The following is a 24,824-nucleotide window of genomic DNA, read 5'->3' on the forward strand; positions in this document are numbered from 1 at the left end:
GAGGCATCATAAACCCAAGTTTGAAGTGCTGGGGTTTGTTTTTCAATTTGAGGATGAATCAGGTGAAGTAGATAATTTGGGTTACTTATATTGAAAACTGGATTTGTTTTTCATCTTGCCTTTGCTTTTGTTTTAGTATCTGCAGAATCATCCTCAGATTTTTCAGTTCAGCCCTGATGAAAACAAGGTTGGTCTGAAGGAAAATCACAAGCTCATGTTCAAGTCAGATTTTCAAGGCCAAGATCTCCAAAGCCCTCCTCAGAAGAATGATGTCCAGTGGAACTCAGAGAAAACCCCTCCAAGGCTAAAGGACAGTTCTGCTGGTTGTCATTGGTTTGATCTGAATGATTCCAAAGTTCAGCCCATCAAGGAAAAGGATATTGAGAAACAATTTGAGGGGAAAGAGAGCGCCTACATGCTGTTCTATCGCAAATCTCAGTTAAAAAGGCCACCTGAAGGTACACAAAGCTCCTCTTGATGTTCTGGTGGCTAACTTCATTGGCACTTTGTTTTCGGGAGGGCAAAGGCTGTTGGGCATATCAGTGCTTTGCAAGAACTGGAGATACAGATTTCTTTCTAGTCATCATTTGAAGAAAGGGTTAACTGAAGAATACAAGGTTACCTCCAAGGAGGTGATTGCCAAGTAGTTGGCTGTAGCTAACTTTAGGGCAGGTTGGATGGGGAATTAGCAGCCTGCTCTAGTGAAAGGTGTCCCTGCCCGTGGCAGGGGGTTGGAACTGGAGGAGCTGTAAGGTCCCTTCCAACCCAAAGCTGGCTGGGATTCTAACATCTCTTTCTGGAACAAATACAAGATGTTGCTAACAGTGTTTTGTTTCCCTTAAGGAAGAATTTCTGGGATGAAGTTAAATCATCTTGCAGTTAAATTTTCTCTGTTAGGAAAGGGTGCAATTTTATGGCTCTGAATTTTTAATGGTTACTATAATGTCATATCTCATCTTGATCACTTGTTTGCCAAAACACGCTTTGAGTAGCTGTAGTTGAGCTAACCTATGGTATTTGTTGCAGCACGAGGAAATCCAAGGTACAAAATACCCACACACCTTCTGAATGAAATGAATGCTGCTAATACTGAGCTGCAAAAGAAGAGGTATATTAATGTAACTGTACCAGTCTCTTGAACAGCTTTCTTAATCTGCAGATCTCCAAAGGGACTTAAATTGAACGAAACTCAGAGTAGGGCCAGATATAAGAGGGTTTGAGATGAGCTCTTAGGCAGAAGCTCTTCCCTGAGGGTGCTGAGGTGCTGGCACAGGGTGCCCAGAGAAGCTGTGGCTGCCCCATCCCTGGCAGTGTTCAAGGCCAGGTTGGACACAGGGGCTTGGAGCACCCTGCTCCAGTGGAAGGGGTCCCTGCCCATGGCAGGGGTTGGAACTGGATGAGCTTTCAAGTCCCTTCCAACCCAAGCCAATCTGGGATTCTATAAGGATATAGGTATAAAGACGAAGACGTGGCTGTGTCTGTCCTGAATCGGTGTCACTGCACTTGTTCTTTCTCTGCCTTTCAACAGTGTACTGGTCAGCAACGCAGTCTGAAAACCCCTATAACCTCCACATCCCTGAAGATCAAGTTTGTCATAATGTTCAGTAATGTTGACTAAGTTCTAGAGCTACCCAGAACATACTTTAACAGAGTGCTCTTGAAGGAGGACAGAATGTGGCAGTCAGTTGAGCCATGAGGGTATCAGTTCAGGCCACAGAGGCATCTCTGAGATAAGTCTGCCATTTCTTGGGGTTAAATTCTCTGCCTTACTCTTGTGTTCTTCTTCCCAAGAGCGGAATGTGATTCAGCCAACAACGGCATTGATTTACATCTCCACTTGAGCTCATGTTACACGTTTCACAATGGGGCTTTACACCCTGTGCTTACTTGGAAAGAGAGTGTTGTGGATTTGACTATTGATAGAAGGAAAACACTAGGAGACTTCCGGCAATCAATATTCCAGGTATTTGCAGTATTAAATGAACTCAGATCCTTAGTTTTCACTTGGGCCGCAAGGAGATTCCCAGAGGTATTTGTGCTGCAATTTTTATCTCACTGAGAGTTTTTCAACATTAAAGGTAGTTTGAAGGGGACTAAAAGGCCAATTTATAACATGCTTTTTCAGAGAGATTTACATCGAAGCCAACTCAGTGTCAGGAAGCACTGTTTGCTTTCCTTGTACCTCCCATTCTGGTTAGTGTCCACTTGAAGCTACTTTTGTCTCTCTAATAACAGGCCTGAAAGACCAAGTCCTGAATACTTGAGTGTTTCCCGCATTCCTGGCCTGGTTGAGATAAATCCCTGTAACTTGTCACTCATCACCCAGTGAGCTTGATAGCCAGGCTGCAGCAGTGCTCAGGGGAGTTGTAATGCTGAGTGCTGTGAGTTATTGCTTGCTGGCAGTTTATTTCTTTGACTCTTTTTATTCTTCCTAATTAGATGTTGGAATCTTGGGAAGGAGACATGATCCTCAGTATTGCCAAGCCTTTACCAGCAGGACTACATCTTTACCAGATACTTGATGGTAAGACAAGGCTCCCATGTTATTTACAATGCGATATTTTGCAGACATTGAGCACTTCATGTGTAAACCAGCTTGGAGATGTGTATTACTGGACATTGAGCCTTCAAACGCAAACTTAGGTGCAAGTCCACTGCAGTTCAGTTATTTAGGACACTCTTGTTAGTGAAATGAAGGGATTTGAGACGTGGTTGTGTGTAATCTTGGTTGTGAAATACAGTGAGACTGCAGATCTTATCCAAGTTAAACATACTTGCTGAAAAAATAGCAGTTACATGTTTTGGTCTTGATTTTGCTTATGAATGTTTGCTTTCATGTTATTTACCTAGTAGGCAGGGAACATAAAAGAGAGGAGCTGGGGTGACACAAAAGAAAAGTGTATTTTAGACTTAAGCTGGAGTTGGAATTCTGTAAAGGAAGAGGCTTACATAAAGAGTACATTATTGTGTAATCAGGCTTTTTATAAGCATGAGTCCTGTCTCTGGTTTTAAACTGTTGTGCAATTCTAAGGGCTTCTCTTCAAAAGCCATTTTAAGATTTTGTAGTCTTTGTGGTCTGTTTCAGAGAATGAGGGTTCTACCAGCACATAACCAGCTTCCCATGATGGTGACTTCAAAATAGAGACTCAAAGCTGCTGTCAGTATTCCTCCACGTGCTAATATGGTTCTTTAAATGACAATCTGAATCTGACTTACTGTAGGAAGGTAGAGGAAACTGCAGCAGGGGCATTAGTATTTCAACGAATGGGCTTGGAATGTACAGTGTGTAAATCCATATTAAATCCAACCTTTTCATTTTAGGTCCATTGATTATGGACCATTTAGGTTCAGTCTTATGTAGATGATTCTGACCAAGCAGCTTTGCCAAGTGCTCACTTGGGCCTCACTTTGCAAAGGAAATGGAATTCAGACCTTTGTGCTGTGGCCCTGTTTACTTGGTGAGAGTGCTGTAGGGGCATGTACATGCTTGTGGGACCCTTGCTACATGGGTGAACCCTAACTTACCCACCCTGAATTCTGACCATACAAGCTTTTGTACTGATACACTTGAGCCAGAGTAGAATGTGTCAGTATATTTCAGTTCACCAGCTGACCCTGTATGTCTGTTTTGTGGGGGGCAAGAACCTGATTATTTCCTCCTTTTTAGGAGATGAGCTGACACTGGATGGCATTGGACTGGCTGATGGAGCAGATGTCTTTGTGTGGAATGGGAAAGAGGTAAAAAAGCCAATACCTTCTCTGCTTGTCTGGTCTGAAGAGATAAGATGTAGATACCCACTGCCAGTTACATCAGAGGATGTCCTGGAAACATCTGGTGCCTCTTGGATGGAGATGTGTTGACAACAATGCAATAAAAACTTATACCCTGAAGTGAATTCTTTACTATGGAGGTGGTGAGGCCCAGGTTGCCCAGAGAAGCTGTGGCTTCTGTTTCCCTGGCAGTGTTCAAGGCCAGGCTGCACACAGGGGCTTGGAGCAACCTGCTCTAGTGGAAGGTGTTCCTGCCCATGGCAGAGGTCGGAACTGGATGAGCTTTAAGGTCCCTTCCAACCCAAACCAGTCTGGGATTGTATGATTTCACATATAAAATGAGACCTGTCATTAATTACTTCTATGTATGATCTCCCTGAAATACTACACTACTTCTTTACTGTTGCAAATTCCTTTTAATAGTAAGGCTTCTGCTTGACATTTAAATGCTTGTAATACAGCATTTTGTCCTATCTCTGTAATGGAAACAAATGTTAGATTTAATAAAATACTAGATTCTAGATCATGCTTTGCTAAGAAAGGTTGGACCAGATGATCCTTGAGGTCCCTTCCAGCCTGATATTCTATGATTCTAAAGTTCTGTGATACTTTTAAAGGATTTCTGTTGTAGAAGTATGGGTTTTCTTCCTGATCTCTCAAAAAACCCTAACACAAACCAACCCTAACACAAACCAACCCCAACCCAAAAGAAAACATCTAGGAAGACTGGTCCTTGTCCTGGTTGTACTTATGGTATGCTCTTCACTACTCCAGTTTCCTGCACGGTTCAGTTGTCTTCAGCAAGGAACTATATTCTTTACATAGGTTGAGTATCAGAAAGGCCAGATTTTTGAAGTCTTAACTCTCTTGATCTGCCTTAGTCACAGTTTTGGGTAGGTCTTTAATATCCTGAATGGCTGAATTACTCTCTTTTTAATCTGATGGAGACCAAGCATTTTTACATGCAGACTTGGAACTGGTAAGGAACAGACCTTAGCGTTACGCTTTCTCTTCCCAATACCTCCGAGTTACTCCAGTTGTTTGTTCAGTAGGCATTTGGTCAAAGGTGGTTTGTTACTAAGGAAGAGAGAGTCCATCTTTTTCTCTCACTGGTAGTTACTTATTGCTGTCCAGTCTCTTCTGTATTGTATTGACCTCCACAGCATGAATCTTGTGTTCCTTCCTCCAGGTTGGTGGCACAAAGGTGATGACAGGCCCTGATCATGAACCTGTGGTCCTAAACGTCCTTCGTTTAGCGGAGTACAACGAGGGAGGGAAGGGTCAGCACTTCACAGAGTCACAGCACGTCTTTTCCTGCAGCACAGAACTGGGTGAGCTGCACAGAGCCTTAGCACCAGCAGGAGGAATCATTCTAAAGAACCTCTCGGGACCAGAGAAAGAAGCTAAAAACTGGGAAGTTCTTCTGGAAGAAGATATGAATAAAACAGTCAGAAGTGTTGGTCTGACGGATGGATGCTCAGTACTCATCTTAGACAGCCATGATCAGAGGTAACCATCTGAATTACAAGTATAATTAAGGAAAACAGCAATTTTGACAGAATCTGTTTAGTTCAAATTATGCCAGCCATGTGTGTAGTCTTTGACTTCGAGCTTTTTAGTTCAAGATAATGTAATCTTAAGTTTTGGAGATCAGGTGCTTACCAACTTTTAACTATTTCTTTGCTCTTGAAGTGCAGATTCAGTCATATCCTTTACACTTTTAAAGGGGAAAACTTAATGAGAACAGCCCATGTGTTGGCACATCTTGGCATAACCTGAATTCCTGAGATTTGAATTGGGTGGTTCTCTAAGGGACTCAGTCAGATGAGAGAAGCAGTTTTGCTGAATCTCTTGAGTTGAATATAGAGATGCCTGGGCAGATTTCTGGTCTCATGTCACATCCCAGTGCATAATCCTTAGGTTAATTCCCATTTTCAGAGATGTGTATGTGCTTGCTACATAAATTCTGACCTTCTAGTTGGAGCAGTACTGAAAAATAGAGATTAAATCAAGCAGTGAGAGGTTGACCCATCAGCTTGTGGAGTTGGGTTACTGAGGATCCAAGGCCGGCTCTATACCAACTGTCTTTCACCATCTTTGTCTTCCTCATTTCTTACAGCTTTGTAAATGTGTCAAGTGGCAATTTGACAGCTTTTACATACGACATCAGCTGGCTCCAAGTGAAAGACTTCTGCAGAACAGGAGATGAAGAGAAACACGTTAAAATTACTGCCACTATAGAAACGGTAAGGAGGCACATTTGGTCAGGGATGTAACACAGGCTGTTTCCCAGGAAAACTTGGCCAGTGCATGTGGGCCAATTGAGGAGGAGTGGATTTAACCTCAGGGCTGAAATGTTTCTGTGATGAAAATAATTAAATAACCAGGTTGGAAAAGCCCTTTAAGCTCATCCACTCCAACCATTCCCAGCACTGCCAAGGCCACCACTGCCCCATGGCACTGAGGCCTCGTCTCCACACTGTGTGAACACTTGCAGGGCCGGTGCCTGCAGCCCTGCCCTGGGCAGCCTGTTCCAATGCCTGAGCACCCTGTGGGGCAGGAATTGTTCCTCAGCTCCATCTAAACCTGCCCTGGTGCAGCTTGAGGCTGTTTCCTCTTGTCCCATCCCTTGTTCCTTGGGAGCAGAGCCCAGCCCCTCCTGGCTCCATCCTCCTGGCAGGCACTTGTAGGAAGCCATCAGGTCCCCCCTGAGCCTTCTCTTCTCCAGACTGAACCCCCCAGGTTCCTCAGCTGTTCCCTATCACACTGCTCCAGGCCCTGCATCAGCTCCATTGCCCTTCTCTGGCCCTGCTCCAGCACCTCAGTGTCTCTCTTGTAGTGAGTGGACCAGAACTGAACACAGGATTCGAGGTGCAGTACTGTGCAACTCAGATTTACAGTTATTGGGATACAGCATACAAAGTATAATGGGAGTGTAATGCAGGTTACTTAAACCAGTGCAGCTACATCACTGTGCTTTAGTGAGAAGCAACATTCTTTTTAGTCTATTCCATTGGTGTATGTTTAAGGAGGCTATAACAGTAAAGCAGAAAAAGGTACTAGAGGAGGAAGATACAGATTGAGAGCAGCCCTGAAGAGAAGGACTTGGGGGTGTTGGATGAGGAGAATCTCCCCATGATCCAGCTTCAGTGTGTGCTTGAGCCCAGAACCCCCCTGTGTGCTGGGCTGCACTCCCAGAGCATGAGCAGCAGCTCATGGAGGGGATTCTGCCCCTCTGCTGTGCTCTGGGGAGACCCCAGAGCAGCTCCGGTGCCTCAAAGGGCTACAAGAAAGCTGGAGAGGGGCTTGGGACAAGGACCTATAGGGACAGAACAAGGGGAATGGCTTTAAGCTGGAAAGAGTGTGTATAATGTTAGGAATAATCCAGGACTAATTTCATATGAAGGCTGCTTTTTGTAGGCAGGTATGTAAACAGCGGGTGTGTTACTGGTATTGTGCATTAGGGATGCTAATGCTGCTTTCTTTTAGGTAATGGCAGACATAAAAATGAAAGCTATACGGGAGCTTCAGCTCGAGGAGGAGCTGGGTAAGTGCTTTTACATGTGATAATGTTAGAAAATCCATTGCTGTGAAGAGGTTTTGGGTTTGGTTTTGATAAAAGAGGGTGTAAAGGTCTTAATTCATCAAATTCTTAATCAAATTCTTAATTTTCTTAGCTTAGAAAAAAATCAATGGGTGCAAGACTTGATTAAATACATTTTATGAAGCTCTCATTTTTCAGAAGCTGTTTGAGGAGGAATAATCATGTATCTTACTACTGTATTGCACTGAGTATTGATGACTCTTTTTAACCTTATTCCTTTCTTGAAGACAATCCAGTTTTCTTTCTTGAAAGTTGGTTTTGATGTCTTCACCTTTGGGAACACTAGGTCAATTTGTATTGAGCTGCTTGTGGCTGACAGAGAGAAGGAAACCTTCACTGAAAGCATCACAACTAAGAGTGTTCAAGAAGTCTTTAGGAATCCCTCTCCAATTGGGCTTTTGCTGTCACCCCTCCAGAGGGAGGCCTCAAACATAACCCTCTTAATCCTAATATGTTTATCTAAAGTTCTAAGCCATATTTCTTCCTTACTGAATTACTTACTAGATCTCTCTCTTTCCTGCCCTTGTTTGTTCCAGCAAATGCCAGCTGTCTGAGACCTGTCAGTGGAAATGGGAAACTTCTGTCTCCAGGTAAATTTAATCATGATTCTTTAAAGAGTTCATTTGGGAAACTTAAAGCTTCCCTTTGTCCTTTCCTGAGAGAAGCACACACACAGAGAACTGCACTGAGTTCCAGGCTTAACTGAAGTGACCGAGTTTGAGTTTGTGGGTTGGTTTGGTGGTTGGGTTTTTTTTTTTTTTCCCCAGTTTTACCTTTTATTAACAGTACCAATACAGTGCTAGAGGTGAAACTTAAATAGGATCACAGAATCCCAGACTGGGTTGAGTTGAAGGGACCTTAAAGATCATCCAGCTCCAACCCCTGCCACAGGCAGGGACACCTTCCACTGGAGCAGCTGCTCCAAGCCCCTGTGTCCAACCTGGCCTTGAGCACTGCCAGGGATGGGGCAGCCACAGCTTCTCTGGGCACCCTGTCCCAGCGCCTCAGCACCCTCACAGGGAAGAGCTTCTGCCTAAGAGCTCATCTCAGTCTCCCCTGTTCTGGCAGGTTCAAGCCATTCCCCTTGTCCTGTCTCTACAGGCCCTTGTCTAAAGCCCCTCTCCGTGTCTCTTGTAGTCTCTTTAGCACTGGGAGCTGCTCTAAAGTCTCCTGGAGCCTTCTCTTTTTCATGCATTGCTAATGAGTAAAACTGATGGGCGTTCCTGCTTTTGTTCATTGACCACTGGCCATATGCTTCAAGGCTGTGGGAATTAACATTAAGTCTTGTGTTCCATACTTAAACTGGAGTCTCTACGTGATCTGGCTTAAATTGTATTTAATATATTTACATAGCAACTTCCTATATGTTCCAGGGGCAGTGGTGAGAAACACAGTGGGTCAGCTTTGTGCTTGCTGGGAAACATTTGCTATCCATCCCTGGAGCTGTTCAGTTTGACTGGGAAAAGCCCAGAGTCAACTGATGTGACTGCAGAGCAGGGATTTGGATCACACAACCTGCAAAGATCCATCCCAACCTAAATGATTCTGTCAGTCCATATACAAGGAGTGGTGGGGAGGAACCTTTACACGGATGTTGCTTTGATCTCATCAGTGGAGGCCTACAGATGTAATGTCAACACTGTGCAAGTGAAGCTCTCTAAATGACTGCATTTTTTATCTTAAAGAGCAGCATGATAGAACAGGTATTTTCAGGAAGCAGCAGATGATGAGGATGATGATGTTCTCTGTGTTTTTGTCCTTGAAGTGCCTGAGGATTATACTGTCAAAGAAGCAGAACTGAAAATGGGAAGCTTGCTTGGGCTGTGTCATGGGAAAGCTCCAACTTCCACTCAGGTATGGTAGTGGTGTGACTGAAAAGTTTTGTGCTGCCTTTATGCTTTGTTTAGAGTTCCCAATGTGTCTTGTACTCTTCTTATTCTCCTGATGGTTGAAAATGGCATGGAAACAAATGCTCAGTGGCACTAAGAATCACATATTTCAGCATGAAGACTCTCATCATTTAGTTGCAGAAGGCCAAGAGCATATATGTGACCAGTTTATAGCTCATGTGGGTAGTGGTAAATCACTTCTCATTCGTATCTTTGTGGTTGTCCAACTTTTGTGGTCTGCTGTGCATATAAAGAGCATAAAGGAAGAAGAGGGGGATATTGCTCTTGATATCTACAAGTTGTAAGTACGGAGGAGAAAAAGTCAAAGTATATTTCTAAAGATCAAAGTGCATTTTCAGCAGGCATGCAGATGGTTAATGAAGATCTAAGGATGGCCATAACTCAATTGTATGTGCTTCTCTATTTGTACTACTTACTTTGTTTGCTTTAGCCCAAGGGAGTTTCAGTGCTTCTCTATTTGTACTACTTACATTGTTTGCTTTAGCCCAAGGGAGTTTCAGTGCTGTTTGACTGATGACAGGAGTGCCATAGCTGGTCTATGTGTGCAGTAGGTAGTGTTACTTCCCAGTATTTCCATGCTTTAGTATGTGTTCTAATAGCTTATACTTGCCTTTTTAGCTCTTCTTGTACTTTATTGTTGGGAGTGACCACACTGCAAGCCCTGAGATGGAGATAGTTGTGGAAGAGACTACTTCTGTCAAAGAGGTAAGTCTTGGTGCTTTGAAAAGCTTTTCTCATACCTGGCCTAGGTCTGCTTCTCCTGGAGAGCTTTGCCTTATCTTCTGCATCACTTCAGGTCACCAAGAGACACTGAGGCAAGGAAGTGCTTCAACACCAAAAGGCCTTGATCTTTCACCAAGTAGTAAAAAGGCACCTTTGCTTTTCCCAAGCATGAGCTCAGCCCAGCTGCTCCGTGCATGGCAGCCACTACTGTTATACACAGCAGTCCTCAGAATGATAACACACACATGGCACAGCCTGACACAGTTCTCCTGTAGCTTATCAAACTCTGAGTGCACAGAACTGGGGTAAAATGAGTGAGGAAGAGCTGGGCACATGATGGAGGAAGCAGTTCTCAGTGCTACCAATGCAGGGTTCTGGCACAGAGAGCTAATGTCACTGAGTAGTGGCTGGGAAGTGTTGAGCTTGCACAATTGCTTTTGAAAAGGTGAATCTTCAAATTCTGGGGCAGAGGTTGCTCAAGTAAAGCAACAAAAAGACAGCACAGATTTGGGATGTTTTCATTTGAAAAAGCTTATAACAGCTGACTCACCTGCACAGCATTCCAGTGCCTGAAGGGCCTGCAGGAAACCTGGAGAGGGGCTTGGGACAAGGGCCTGTAGGGACAGGCCAAGGGGAATGGCTTTAACCTGCCAGAACAGGGGAGACTGAGATGAGCTCTTAGGCAGAAGCTGTTCCCTGGGAGGGTGCTGAGGCGCTGGCACAGGGTGCCCAGAGAAGCTGTGGCTGCCCCATCCCTGGCAGTGTTCAAGGCCAGGTTGGACACAGGGGCTTGGAGCAACCTGCAGGGGTTGGAACTGGATGAGGTTTAAGCTCCCCTCAACACAAATCAGAGATTCTGTGATTCTGTGACAGTAATTTCATGGCTGAATCCAGTCCTTGCAGGGTTTCATGTGTAGCTCAAGTACAGCATGTGTAATTGCATAGGTTTTAGGACTGGACCAAGAATCAGTCAGTCTTTGTTAGAACATTCCAGTGTAGATTTGCTGAGACCTGTATTTCACAAGCCATGAATTAAGCCAAGTCTCACCATGTATTTCTTTTTTCAGTGTTTAAATTTAATGCTGGAAAAGTCTGGATTATCAGGTCAGTTGTGTTACTGTTTAATGATTTTTTTTTTAAAAGGAATTCCCAGATTTGTAAGACAGCTTTTGCTATCCTGAAACTTGGGTCGTTCAAACAAACTTACAACTTGGATGTGTCATTGTAATGTGAGGAGGGGAGAGAATTGTCACTCTCAGTCTTGCTCTGATAAAAGCTGTGCAATTGCTCTTGAAAAGCAGTTCCAGGCTCTCTATTTAATCACAATGTGGCAAAATCTATAGTTCCAAGACTATTGGCTTGGGAGCAGTTGGAGATGTTTGGCTGCTTTGACAGGTTCTTCGTTGTAGTGGGAACCACTGCATGAAATTTAACTATGAAAAAGCAATTTTTGGTTGCTTTGCAAACTCAGGTTATTCAAAATGAGATCAGTTGGGCCATTATTTGGGAATCTGAGTGGTGGCAGTTACTTATGGGAAGACTGAGGTGCCCAGAGAAGCTGTGGCTGCCCCATCCCTGGCAGTGTTCAAGGCCAGGTTGGACACAGGGGCTTGGAGCACCCTGCTCCAGTGGAAGGTGTCCCTGCCCATGGCAGGGGTTGGAACTGGATGATCTTAAGGTCCTTCCCAACCCAAACCAGTCTCTGATTGTTACTAAGCTTATATATGAGGATTATGGAGGAGACCAGAGTACAGAAATGACACTTGAATTTTCTGGCTGAACATCTGTTTCCATTGATGTTAAGAGGGAGGAAGAAGAAAAGAGAGTCGGAGTGGCATTGCATGCCAGCTTCCATGCTGAGCACTCATTGAATACCAAGTTTGTGTTACAGTGGACTGATGGCCCCAAAAGCCATCAGAGTTCACCTGAAAGACGTTACAATCAGAATACACATTGAGTAGCCCAACTGATAATGAAGCATTGTGCTCTTGTGTACATGTACGTATGAGATGAAAAAGAAGCCTTGAAATAAACTTCACCTTTTTCATTGCCTGCAGTGGAGGGTTCCTGCCAAGAAACGGTGCTTCTGGGTTTAATGCTTTGTTTTCTGTGACCAGTTTTGAGCAGTTTATTTGTTCTTTCTGTCTCCAGTGTGCTTTACATATAGGTGCTAAATGTAAAGTGTTGTAGTTTCTGGACCGCACCACCTCTGTTTCTCCTGGCAGACAAGTGGAGAAGGGGAGTTGGATTTTATGTATAGTGTAGTTTGCATTTTAGCAAGTCTGTCATTGATTCAGGTGATGAATTGGCATGAGATTCCTTCCCTTCCCTCTTCAAACAGGGAAACTATTGGGTAGGTGAGGAAGAGACATTAGTGCAAGTAAGAGAAGACCCATTTCCAAAGAGCAAAATGTTTCTAGGGCCTGGGGAAGGACATGAAGGAGTACTTCAGTCAGTTTGTCAGTTGTAGTTGAAACACAAAGGATCACAGGAACCCTTTACCACTGACAGAGAGGTCTGTAATGGTTTATCTTGAGCCCCCATTCTTGGCTAATGTGTTTCCCATCTGTATGGTTTTGGTAGGTGACAACTGGCACTTGAGGAGGCTTGACTGGTGCTATGAAGCAGGGGAAGCATTGAATCAGGAGGTAAGAGCATCTTCTTTTTGACTTGAATCATGTTGTGGTTGGTTTGCTCCCACTTTTCTTTAGAGACTTTCCCTGAAAAGAGCTACAGCACCACAGACCCATGGTGGGTCTTTGTGTGCTACTGCAGGACAGACACTGTTGGATCCTCACAGCCCTTGTGAAGACACTGCTGGGATACCTATGGTGCAAATGGAAACCTTAGGCACCTGCCCTTTATGATTAAACCATACCTAGAGAGCATTTTCTAAAGGCTTGTTGTGCATTAAAGGGTTGTGTGCTAAGAAGTGAGATGTGAAGGTGCAAAGGAAACATGCAGCTCAGCAGGATGCTGTGGAGGGGCTCCTGCAGAGCAGACTCCTGTAGGTACAGCATTCTGTGCTGCTGCAAAGCTGCCTCTGAGTGATGGAGGTTAAATCAATATTCATGCTTTTTGCTGGACCTTTGGCATGCATGGCTTAAAACCCCACCAACATCTGCTTTAGGAAACAAAGCCCAAGAACATAGAGGCTTACAGCTCTGTTGTGCTTTCTTTTCTTACAGAATGCCACACTGAAGGAACTGAATGTTTGCAGGGGAGATACTTTGGTGATAACTGAAGGGAAGCTTCCACCGAAGGTAAAACCAGAGAGATTTGTGGTGTTCTTTAGGCAGTTGGCAGTGGTTGGAGACTAGAATATGGCAGTTACTTCCCTTTTGTCCTCCTGCATGTCTTTAAAATATTTCAGTTGAAGAATTCTGGTTGGCAGTAACGAAGAATGATTGTCGTTCTAAATCTCTCCTGTTTTATATCAATTTCTACAAGATTCTGAGTCTCTATTCATTCTTCTTTCAATTGCTGTAGTAAAAGCCTTGCCCTTTGCAGCAGCTTTGCCTATATCTGTTAAGGCTGACAGATCTTAGTGCCATGGTTTAGTGGTGATTTGGCAGTCCTGGGGTAATGGTTGGACTTGATCTTAAAGGTCTTTTCCAACGCAGTTGATTCTGTGGTTTCTGGCATGCCCAGTTCTTGTGAAGGCACAACTCTTAGACTGCTTCCTCCTCCCAGAATGACAAACCTTAAGTGTTTGCGTCCAGATTTGGCCTGTTGTTTAAAACCACAGGGCCCTGCTGGGAGACTCTTGTCAGTGGTGATTACACAAGTGGAAGGATTCTTTGCTAACAGACTTAAAGCAATATCAGGACAGTTTGTGGTGAGACACAGGAACAGGCTGCCCAGAGAAGTCATGGATTCCCCATTGCTGGGAGTGTTCAAGACCAGGTTGGGCTAGTTGAGCTAGTAGGGGAGCACTGGCATGGTGTAGAAATTCCAGGGGAGCAATGCTGGAGGGGGAATCCACATCCATATGCTGCCCACCATCATCTGCATGAGAATTGGTGTCCACCTCTATGGGCTTTTTTTGTGTTTGGATCCACTACCATGGATTCCTTTTGATCATTGGGTGTATCCACCTCCATGGGCTCCATACCATAAGCCACACAACCAGTGCTGTCTCCCATCTGATACCTCTTCCTTTTTGTGGGTAGCTCCTGCAGCCATCTCTCATTTCTCCACTTCAAAAGAGGGTTTAGGTGAATCCAGCTTCCTCTGATAAGGTCATATCTGTGTCCAGAGCTGCAGACAAAAGTGTCACTCTGTTGGATCTGTAATGTCACATCAGAGCCACAATGGGGCTGTGGGGCTGCAGGAGGATAGAGTGTTTGCACTCTTGTCCTTCTACAAGGAGGAAGTGCAAGTTGGTTACAACAGCTCAGATGTGAACAAGTCTTCTTGTTCTTCCTAAGATGAAGGTGGAACTTTTCCTTGTCTGCACCTGAGCTCCCTGCTACTTTCTGTTCACTTTCCAGGGCTTCCTGAAGATACCCATCTGGTGGTTCAAGTTTTCAAGTCCTAAGAAACACAGAGAGCCTGCACCAGACCAAGTGAATGGGCTGACTTGCCAGATGGATGCTTTGCAGGTGTCTCCTGCAGGAGGTGAGCTTAATCAACAAGTTAATGGTGAGAGGAGCCATGTAGGAGGCAGCTGCAGTTTTCATAAGCCCACCGGTGTTGGATGGTGGAGTGCTGATGTTCCTCAGCTACACTAAGTCAAGGGTGATTCTGAAGCAGAGGATCTTTTCTTGTCACAAGTAAAATGGCTTTTCCATACCTGAAAGCAGTAGCAGTACTGTAAAGTATCTACTCCATGAGCACAGAAGTTATTTGCTTTAAATGCCAGACTCCTGATGTCATATTTAATTCATTTCAGGCTGTGTTGCTTTTTGAGAAGCTGCAGAAGGAGTAATGAGTACATTTTATACAGCATTAAAGATCTTGTATAGGTTATTTGAACCTGCTTTTCGTAGAATCCCATAAACTGTTTTGAGTTGGAGGGACCTTAAAACTCATTCAGTTCCAACCCCTTGCCATGAGCAGGGACACCTTTCACTAGAGCAGGTTGCTTCAAGACCCATCCTGACATCTGCAGATGTCTAATGTACGTTGCCCCTTCTTTTGAAATCCAAACTAAAAAGCAGCCAGGGCAGGAATATTGAGGGAGGGTTGGGAAAGAAGAAACTTGATTGGGGACAACATTGAAAAATGGGAAACCAATTTTCTACAGGAAAAATAATACCCTTGCTTTGCTGGTGAGTTGTGCAGCAGAGCAGGACCCTGCTCCTTTGAGAAGGTCTCTTTGCATTTGTCTCATTTTCTGTCTTTCTCTGTGTGATTTTATCCCTAATGATTTCAGTAGCACAGGTAAAAGCAGCTGGAACTTCCCTTGCACCATGCTTTACATTTCAGTCATAACCCATGAACTGATGCTATTTACAAATGGAATTGGCCCTGGGTTTTAGATTTGAACTGTTAGATCAGTTGAAACTCTTCTTGTCTGGCAACTAAAAAGCATGTATTTATCAACTGTGTATTAGCTTTTTCTAACTGATCTCCAAAACCAAATGAGGTCAGGTCCCTGTGGTAAATGAAATCTCTTTTCAAAGTGACTCATGTCATAGGATGCTAAACAAAGTCATGTTATTTGTTTCTTCCTCTCTTTCCCATCTAAAGATTCACCAGAACACATCCACACAGACATGGATCTTTGCTATGCTGGCAGTGTAGAAATAGCAGGAGAAGCTTCTTTGGAAGATCTGAAGATGCAGGTTAGATGTTCTCCTGTCTTGGAAACTTCCAGCAACACCGGGATTAATTGAGCTCTATTAATACCTATTTCTATTTCCTTTTCCTTTGTCTCCAGTATGTTCTGATATGGCATTTGCTTATATGCCATGTTCAGTGGTAAGTACCAAGAGGCAATTGGAGCATGTAGCTCAGACACTTCCTTAGTGCATCCCCTGCAGTTGCCATTCTACCTCTCGTGTGTCCTGACCTCAGCAGCCTTGTTACACTTCATCTGGAACTTGGCTTGAGCCCTACCTTTATTTCACAGTGTAAAAACCCCTCAGGAGAAGCACACACGTACAAGCACTTCCTAAAAAGCCACTTTTCATTCCATGTTGTTCCTGTTAGTAGTTTGTTGCACCTTTATTTTATTCCTTTTTGTGGTTTCTATATTGGATCTAATGAAGAAAGAATTGCTTTAGATGCACAAAAGGTGGTGTTTGCCATTCAGGAAGGCCAGAAATTAAGGTGCCTTTTTATGCCTTTTTTTAACCATAAAAGTGTAATTTTAATACCTCAAACAAAAAAAAAAACACTTCCAAACCCACCGAAGACATAAACCAATCTTATCATAAAGCTCTTTATTGTCTAGCCAGTTGGTTGTTCTAGTTGAACTACATGGGGAAGGATATCTCACCTGATTCTGGTTCATAGCAACACTCACTCAACTTGGCTTTCAGTCTCTGCCAAACTACAGCTATGAAAAGCTGACCATTTACTTGCATCTTGTGAACAAGGAGAATTGTCTTGGCATGAAATGAGCATTGTGTCCTTGGTAGGGGCTTTGAGGAGCTTGCCCAGTGCTTGGCTGGAGACTGAGGCAATGATTCCATCAGCCTCATTCCCTCATTGTGCAAATTTGGGTTCAAAAAAGGAATGTGATCCATTTTTGAAGTGTAAGTTCAATTGGGAAGTGTTGGGAGGGAGTGAAATCCAACTTGCCTTGAGGTTGAAAAGCCAATATGTCAATCGTAGGCACTACCTGTAAGTCACAAGCAATAGTTGGGGTAGAATAAATATGAATACTTCGATCCTGATAGCTTCAGTATTGAGTTGAGAAACTATGGAAGTGTTTCTTTTTCAGGCTCTGACCTTACCATGCTGCCAGGAGCAGGTTGTCCCCCTGCCCTCATTCCTCAGAGCATGGACACTGGACAGTAAGCGCCCAGGCAAGCTTTTACGAAGCAACAAGCAGCAACTGAAGTAGGTTTCGTGCTGAAGGCACAAGCAGCAGTGGGACAGGCTGGGTTGTGGGGTGGTGGATTGGTGGAGAAAGAAATGGGCTCAAACAGAACCAGAAGGCTCATTTCTGGTTAATTCTGTATTGTGCCAAGCACATTATTTGACTCAAGAGCTGTGGAAGGGGATGGTGTGAGTATGTGATCATAGAATCCCAGACTTGTTTGGGTTAGGAAGGACCTTAGGATAATTCAGTTCCAGCCCCTGCCATTGGCAGGGGCACTTTCCACTGGACCAGGTTGCTCCAAGCCCTTGTGTCCAACCTGGCTTTGAACACTGCCAGGGAGGAGACAATCAGCACTTCTTATTCTGCTGAGCTTGATTTTAGGTGATTTTAAATGCCACTTTTGTCTTTTTCTGGGGTTTTCAGTTTTGTTGTGATCTGATCACTTCTTGCTTTGGGTTTCCAGACAAGTACAGATCTAGTTGCCTACACCAGTGATTTCTATCTTCTTTGTTTTGCTTTCAGTGACTATAGGCTGGGTGCCAGGGTGGAAATCTGCATAGAACCTCTGCAAAAAGAAGAGAATTTGGGGTAAGATCTTCAGATACTTCTTTCTTACAGCACTGCATTTGAGATGAGACTTAACTGAGCAGCTTTGCTCTTAAATGCTGTCTGTCAGCATTGCAGCTCTCAGGCTGGGATAAGACTTTGGAACTTGTTTTCTGCTTTCCATAAAGAGAAGGGGAAGGCAGAAGGAAGTGAAAACTGGGAATTCTGGTTTCTGAAGGCATGACTTCCCAGCATGATCTGTTTCCCCTTTCCTATGACAGCCCACATGAACTGCTGCTTCGAGTCCAGATGGGAATACCAGGAGAGAGGGACTACTATGACCCCACAGATTTGGTGTGGGATATCTCCAAGGAATGCACAGCCTGGGCACTGAGGCAGAGAGTGGCTGCTCACTACTGTCTTCCTGTAGAGAAAATTGAAATAGCCAAGTACTTCCCTGAAAGATTTGAGTGGCTGCCGATATCCAGCTGGGTAAGACCTGGAATAATAGCATCCAACAGTGGCATGGGTGAGAGAAGTATGTGTTGGCTTGTGCTGCAGTTCTTGAGCTAATGTGTTAAAGCAGATTTCTGATGTAGGAATCTTCTGCTTTGATTTCAGACCCAGCAAATCTCCAAGAGGAAAAGGAAGAAAAAGCTGGAGAGTTTACAGACAGCACCGTACCACCTGAAGGATGGAGATGTCATTGGGGTGAAGGTAAATGAACTTGGCTTTCATTGTTGCACAAGGATTAGTTTCAGGCACTGCCCCCTGTGTGGTATCTTAACTTCTTCCTAAGTTTCATGCATCCTGCTACATCTCCATGGAAATACTGGGATGTGGCTATGGACAATACCTTGTGTGGGTAGGAAAACTGTTGCTACTGGTGCTTTTTTGTCTTTTTCTCCTGCTCTTTAGCAGCCTGATGAAAGTTTCATGCTTTTCCCTCTTAGATCTGGGTACTGGCACTTGAAGGCAATACTTTAGAAGCTTTGGTACAGCTCTCAGTGCAGGCAGTCACATACTGCTCTACTCTTGAATCCTGCCCAAACAAAACTAGATCTTTCTTTTTGCCCTCATTTTATTGACTCTTGAGTTTTTTGTCAGCTCTGAGTAAAACCCAAGAACCCTTTAAAAATCAACAAACTGTTTTGCCTTGTTGTATTTTCCCACTTAGTTAACTTGACAGTGAATGGCTGTCACACTAGTTAGAAGAAATGCTCTGAATACTCCCTGTGTAACTGAGCAATGGGTGGGAGATAGTTTTAAGCTTCAAACTTTTCATCTACCAAATCCTTTTCCACACCAGAACCTTCTCCTTGACGACACGAAGGACTTCAGCACACTGACAGATGACATTGGGAAGGAGAAACAAAGGCAGCTTGCATTAGAAAAGAAGAAAAGGTATTGAGTGCTGACATTTCTTCTTCATTAGAAACATCAATACTGTTCCTTGCTGCTTTTCAGCCTAGCTTCATACTTACATACTTACATACATACTTACATACTTACTTTTTGGGACGGTGCCAGCTGGGTGCTATTAGAGCATGCAATTACACTATTCCTCAAGGAAGTGGTGTTCAGGTAATTGAAACTCCTGGCTTTAAGTGCTGTGGTCCTACCCCTAGCCTTCATTTGTTCTCTTGCAACACACTGCAAATGTTTGATCCTGCCCTTGGAGATGAAATAGGAACTCCTTGGCTGCCCTGGCCCTGCAAGGGTGAACTTGAAATGTCATTCTTACAACTCAGTGGCAATTATATTCTAGTCCAGGCTCATGCTGCTGTTGGTGCTAAGTCTTCACACTAATAGAATCCCAGACTGGCTTGGGTTGTAAAGGAACTTAAAGCTCATCCAGTTCCAACCCCTGCCACAGACAGGGACACCTTCCATTAGATCAGGGTGCTCCAAGCCCCTGTGTCCAACCTGGCCTTGAACACTGCCAGGGATGGGGCAGCCACAGCTTCTCTGGGCACCCTGTGCCAGCGCCTCAGCACCCTCACAGGGAACAGCTTCTGCCTAAGAGCTCATCTCAGTCTCCCTGTTCTGGCAGGTTAAAGCCATTCCCCTTGGCCTGTCCCTACAGGCCCTGATGAAGAAGGAAATAATACTTTACCAGTAATGGGTATCTTGTTCTATTTCTCTTTTCATTAGTCGGCAAGCTGAGCGCTTACAGCACCCGGCCTTCTCTGAGGAGAAGCTCAACATGAAGCCCCGTAAACCAGAAGTGGCTCTTTCTATCAATGTGGGTGTTTTCAGATAGCAGCAGTAGATGATTTGCTCACCAGACCATAGTACCCATGTACTCGATTGGAATGGAGTAACCTCTCCAGGAACAGCAAGAGGCTGTGCCCTGAAGCGTCCTGAAGAATCATGGCGACAAAGTGGATTCAGGATAACACTGATTTTCTTCTAATCTCTCCTGGGGAAGTTGTTTAGCATCCCTTTATCGATGTGGTACTTATTCTCAGGCTAGTTAAATGCACTTTATCCATGAGAAAATGGATTAATACGGAACCTTTTGGTGACTCTTTTGTAATCACCATGGATTTTTTTGGTCAGATGCTACCATCACTGCTGAATTTGCTGAGGTTCTTAATGCAGTCATAATCACTTCCTTTTACAGTTTTCCTTTGGTTTTTCCCATCTCTGAGCACAGAAGTTACTGGTGATACCAGGATTTGCTTGTATCCCTTAACCTGAGCCTGTAGTGGCTGAGTCAGGAATGAAGAAAATAAGGGAATCTCTGGGCAAAGGGTACAAAACTGGCTCAAAGAAGAGCAAGTTCAGAACCTGCAGGCTGTAAGCCATGGAGTTTCTTTGTGGTATGGAACAGCAGTGTGCTGAGACTGCATTTTGAATTTGCAGGGCTTTTCGGTTGTCCGTAAGCTTCATTAACAAAGTATGGGAAAAATTGGTGGATCTGATGTTTGGTTTTAAGTTGGGGTTTTTTTGTACTCTGGACAAAGGCTTGGTTTAGTTTCAGTCTTCTTGAGGGGACTTTCTCTCATTTCTTATATTTCCAATAGCTCTGATTTGTTCATGTGGTGTGTGTGAGGAAATGGAAATGTTACTGTTGGTGTCACAAAGCTGACTGACAGCCTCTGTAACAGGGGATGTACGTTGCTGATCACTCACTGAATGCAGGATCAAAGGTTCTTAAGCATCAAGTAAAATGGTTATGGAATGCCTGTAAGATTGGATCTCACGCTTGAGGTGCCTGTAATTCCCTGATGGAAGATCCTATTTTTCTCGTGCTTGAGGCTGGGATTCAGGGTTCAGTAGAAGCTGATGTTTCAGTATCACTGTCAACACCTTTAGTGCTTACAAGCCTTATGCAGCGGGAGAAAGGGACAGTTCAGTTTCCCCACTGCTTCAGCTGTGCGTTGGCTTTACTTGGTTTTGCAGTCCTGGTTCTCTGGGTGGATTTCCTGCCTGAGGTGAGGACAGCAGTTGCTTTCCCCATCTTACTGTGCATCACCTTCTTCCCTCTCACCAAGTGCTCTTGAGCCAGGCTTTACAGAAAGGTAAGCGAGAAAGGTTTGTGTTTGCAGGTTGTCCCATTGCACTGCACTTGCTTTGCTGCCACTTGAGTTCCTTGCTGGACTGCTGTGCTGAGCTCAGCCTTCCACACTACATTTGAGTAACTCCAGTCTCTTGGAAGCACAACCTCTGGAGCGGTTTAAATCGGGATTACAAGTGCTGAGGTTGGAATATTAGTATGTGCCTTTGTTCAAGTGTAATGTAGCAGCTCCTGCACTGAACCAATTTTGGATTATTTTTAATGTTGGCTCAAAATGCATTGTCTTTTCTTTTTCTTTCCTTAAAACAATTGTGGGATGTTCCACAATGAGAAAGTTCCTTAAAAATAGGGGTGGGGAGAGGGAACACCTTTGTAAAACGGAGTCATTGTGATTCCACGGTTGATGATGGTTATATTCCAAAGCCTGGAAAAGCTTCCATCTCTATTTTTCAAGTGTTCTGCACAAAATAAAAAGCCATTTCTATAAGTCTATTTGGTTTGTCTCTGTACATCTCAGTGACACATGGCTCGGGAGTGGGGTGAATTGATTTCTAACCTAGGATGGAGCACACCCTTCACTGAGCTTTAATGTTTAAATCTCTTCCCGAGACATCATATGATCTCCGTGCAAGAAGTTTCCCCAAGTAGATTGGGGTTGCTCTGTGCCAAGACCTGGGTTCAGCTGGAGAACTGGGATTTTGGTGCAGATGAACTGGACTTGCAGGTTTTGGTTTCAGAAAGTGCTCTAGCATTTACTTACCATGATTTCAATGCCTTGTTTGTGCACACAACATTAAATCTGGTCTGTTTTTCAAAGGAACTGCCACAAATCAACTGGTGGAGCATGGCTTGGCATAGAGTGAGAGGCATGGATTGCTAAAGAGTGGTTGTCTATACTGTGTGTTCCTGGTGCAGCACTTGTAAGAGGGTGAGTGTTGCACTCTGGGAATCTTACTATGGGAGAAGTCTATGTTCTGTTTTCCTTGTAACTCATCCCAGTTTGCAGGAGGAGAGGGGGATGTGACAAAGCACCCACTGCTCACTTCAGTTCTCCCTCTGTGGCCATTGAGCAGAGCTGATGTGTTCTGAAGGGTGTACAAATGGCAAGAGGGAATAGGCACGTGGGGTGGGGATGGAAGGAACTGGGAAGGAAAGAGCCAGGGGCTCTGCTTTGGGAATTTGTGCTGAACTTGCCTGGTAATTAAGGAATAAATACTCAGCCCTTGTTGTTTAGAGACACCGGTTGGAATTGGACGGCATCTTAAAGCTCATCCAGCTCCAACCCCTGCCACAGGCAGGGACACCTTCCACTGGAGCAGCTGCTCCAAGCCCCTGTGTCCAACCTGGCCTTGAACACTGCCAGGGATGGGGCAGCCACAGCTTCTCTGGGCACCCTGTGCCAGCGCCTCAGCACCCTCACAGGGAACAGCTTCTGCCTAAGAGCTCATCTCAGTCTCCCCTGTTCTGGCAGGTTCAAGCCATTCAGCCATTCCTGGGGCTCCCTCCCCGGTGCCATTCTGCCACCCCTTGGGCCTAGACCCTGCCTGTCCCTGCCCTGGTGTGCCCTGGGCTCCTCAGGCCGTGCCTGGGGTTCACTGGAGGGGAGAGCAGAGAAGCTGTTCCTGAAAGGTCAGGGCTCCTCTGTGGCACCTTACCCCTCCAGCACTGCCCGTTGGCAAGCTCTGTGTGAGCCCCTAGGGCATGGAGAGGGGCATCTCCATGGCAGTGAGGGGCTGTGGGGCAGCAGAGCCGCCATGGGGCCGGGGGGGAATGCAGCAGGATGGAGCCGAACACCTCCCTCCTGTTGCTAGGGCCGCTCTGTACCTAGCAACGCCTGCCCCTGCTCCGCGCTTGCGCAGAGAGGCGCCGCAGGGGAGGCCGGGAATGCTCGGTGCCGGCGGCGGCGCGGTCCCGCCGCCGGTATGAACGAGGCGGTGCTGCGGCGGACGCAGGAGGCCTTGGGCCCGGTGATCCGCAAGCCGCCGCTCACCGACCGGCTCCTCAGTAAGCCGCCATTCCGGTACCTGCACGACGTGATCACTGAGGTGGGCCGCGCACCGGCCTGCGGGCACCACGCGCCGTTGCTAGGCAACACCGGGCCTGCCTGCACGGCGGCCTACACCGGGGAGGGGGGGACCCTCAGGGGACATGGGCGCTTTAAGGGGGACTCCATAGGGTATGGGCGCTCCAGTGCATGCAAGGGTGGACCCGGCGCTTCCCTGGTGCTTTGGGGCTGTGCTTGGAGTAGGGAGTAAGTAAGTGTCGGGTGCGTTAGGCTGGTGAGTATGTATAAATGTATATGTATATAGCGTGTGTATCTGTGTTATATGGTGGACGTGAAGTCAACACGGGAATAATGCAGAGCTGCTTTTCGAGTGCAGGTGCTGGTGTTTGTGTTGTGAGCCTCTTGGAGTCACCAAGTACCAAGGTTAAAGATGGACTTAAATGGGAAGGGAGGCCTGAGCCATAAGCAAGGCTTAAATCTTATTGTTGCAGAGATACAGCAAAGCTCTGAACGTGCTCTAGCTCTGCCTCTGAAAGCAAGTAAAGCCGATGTATTTCCTATTGTCATACAAGCTTTGCTGAACTGACTCTTTCTCTTTGCTTTTGAAGGTAATTAGAGTGACAGGCTTTATGAAAGGACTTTACACGGATTTTGAGTTGAAATCGGATAACGTTAAGGTGGGTACGAAACTGCCTCATTTATTTAGCTTTAATGTTGGTATCCTTTGAAACTTGCTACTTTTGGGCTTTCCTGTCTTCAACATCAAGGGTTTGTCTGTAGGTTTGTGGAAACACTGGGGAAAGTGTTCTTGCTTGTTGGTTATATTATGCAGTGCATGGGGTGGACACCTAGAGATGGATGTGACACAGTGCTGCTGCTCTTCTGCTGGCTGCCTCTTTGCTGAGCTGATGAGTTCTCCAACTACTGACTTGCTTGGAACCTTTGTTCACTTACTCATGGCACATATCACAGTGTTTGTATGTTGCTAGCTAGGTAGCTGCATCCCTTGGTGATTGTTTAACATAACAACTCATAGTATGAGATCTGTGGGCCTGGCTTGTCATCCATGCAGCCAATTGCAGGGATGGTTTATGCACTTCTTAGAGCTAGTTGTCAGTCTGAGATTTGTGTTTATTTCTGAGACTGTTCTTATTGTTGGTACTTAGCAGATTGTTGTTTTGTTGCTACTGGCTCTATTGAAGCTTGTCAATGGGTTTTAGGATGAAGAGCAGCTCAGCACTTTGTGGATGGAGAAAGCAAATTTCTTAGCAATTGCTGAGTAGGTCTTTGCTTGTATTTACATCCCGTGATAGCTGTGAAGTTGCACCAATCTAGAGTATCTATCTGAGAGTTTCTTACACAGTCCGTGAAATGACCCTTTTCAAGAGTTCAGGCAGAGGAGAATAAACTGCTGTAGTGTAGGGAAAAACACCTCTAGGTCGTGTTCCTCTCTTCAAAACACTGGTCAGGAGAAAGATTTTGCTCCCATAGGCTGCTTCTTTGCTGCCAGTTAGAGACCAGAACTACCCACAGAGAGCCTGAAAGCAGCAGCCAGAGTCCATGGTTTGAGTAGCTGTGTGTATTTCTGTGTAAGGTTGAGCTGCTTTATGTAACACCAGGGAATGATGCTCATGGGGTGTGAACATCTGGCAGGAGATGCACAGACTTGGCAGGATGCTTTCAGAAAGCAAGGGCAGGCTTGTACCCAGTGTGACATACTCCCAGGTGCTGTAGCCCACACACAGTTT

General features: G+C 45.1%; 2 protein-coding genes across 4 annotated transcripts in view; both read left to right on the forward strand.

The window, feature by feature from the left end:
* USP40 (ubiquitin specific peptidase 40) overlaps nt 1–20,188 on the forward strand; it is a 33,229-nt gene extending 13,041 nt beyond the window's left edge. The window contains exons 11-32 of the mRNA XM_005152711.4: nt 137–458; nt 1,027–1,108; nt 1,792–1,963; nt 2,440–2,524; nt 3,668–3,738; nt 4,961–5,280; nt 5,891–6,017; nt 7,261–7,318; nt 7,912–7,965; nt 9,141–9,229; nt 9,904–9,990; nt 11,076–11,112; nt 12,592–12,656; nt 13,197–13,271; nt 14,502–14,628; nt 15,703–15,797; nt 16,901–17,019; nt 17,525–17,590; nt 17,830–18,040; nt 18,170–18,265; nt 18,858–18,952; nt 19,703–20,188. Of these exons, the coding sequence (XP_005152768.2) occupies nt 137–458; nt 1,027–1,108; nt 1,792–1,963; nt 2,440–2,524; nt 3,668–3,738; nt 4,961–5,280; nt 5,891–6,017; nt 7,261–7,318; nt 7,912–7,965; nt 9,141–9,229; nt 9,904–9,990; nt 11,076–11,112; nt 12,592–12,656; nt 13,197–13,271; nt 14,502–14,628; nt 15,703–15,797; nt 16,901–17,019; nt 17,525–17,590; nt 17,830–18,040; nt 18,170–18,265; nt 18,858–18,952; nt 19,703–19,811 (2,562 nt within the window). The 3' untranslated portion in view covers nt 19,812–20,188. The remainder of the gene's footprint in view (nt 1–136; nt 459–1,026; nt 1,109–1,791; nt 1,964–2,439; nt 2,525–3,667; nt 3,739–4,960; nt 5,281–5,890; nt 6,018–7,260; nt 7,319–7,911; nt 7,966–9,140; nt 9,230–9,903; nt 9,991–11,075; nt 11,113–12,591; nt 12,657–13,196; nt 13,272–14,501; nt 14,629–15,702; nt 15,798–16,900; nt 17,020–17,524; nt 17,591–17,829; nt 18,041–18,169; nt 18,266–18,857; nt 18,953–19,702) is intronic.
* Nucleotides 20,189–21,966: 1,778 nt separating this feature from the next.
* TRAF3IP1 (TRAF3 interacting protein 1) overlaps nt 21,967–24,824 on the forward strand; it is a 38,455-nt gene continuing 35,597 nt past the window's right edge. For 2 of the 3 annotated variants that reach the window (XM_031052168.2, XM_031052169.2), the window contains exons 1-2: nt 22,957–23,116; nt 23,685–23,753. In XM_031052168.2, coding sequence (XP_030908028.2) covers nt 22,994–23,116; nt 23,685–23,753 — 192 coding nt within the window. In that variant the 5' untranslated portion in view covers nt 22,957–22,993. Of the gene's footprint in view, nt 22,000–22,956; nt 23,117–23,684; nt 23,754–24,824 lie in introns of those variants that run through there. The other variant, XM_031052171.2, reaches the window with a different exon arrangement.

The sequence above is a fragment of the Melopsittacus undulatus genome, chromosome 8 (assembly GCF_012275295.1).
Source record: "Melopsittacus undulatus isolate bMelUnd1 chromosome 8, bMelUnd1.mat.Z, whole genome shotgun sequence".
NCBI classification, from domain to species: Eukaryota; Metazoa; Chordata; class Aves; order Psittaciformes; family Psittaculidae; genus Melopsittacus; species Melopsittacus undulatus.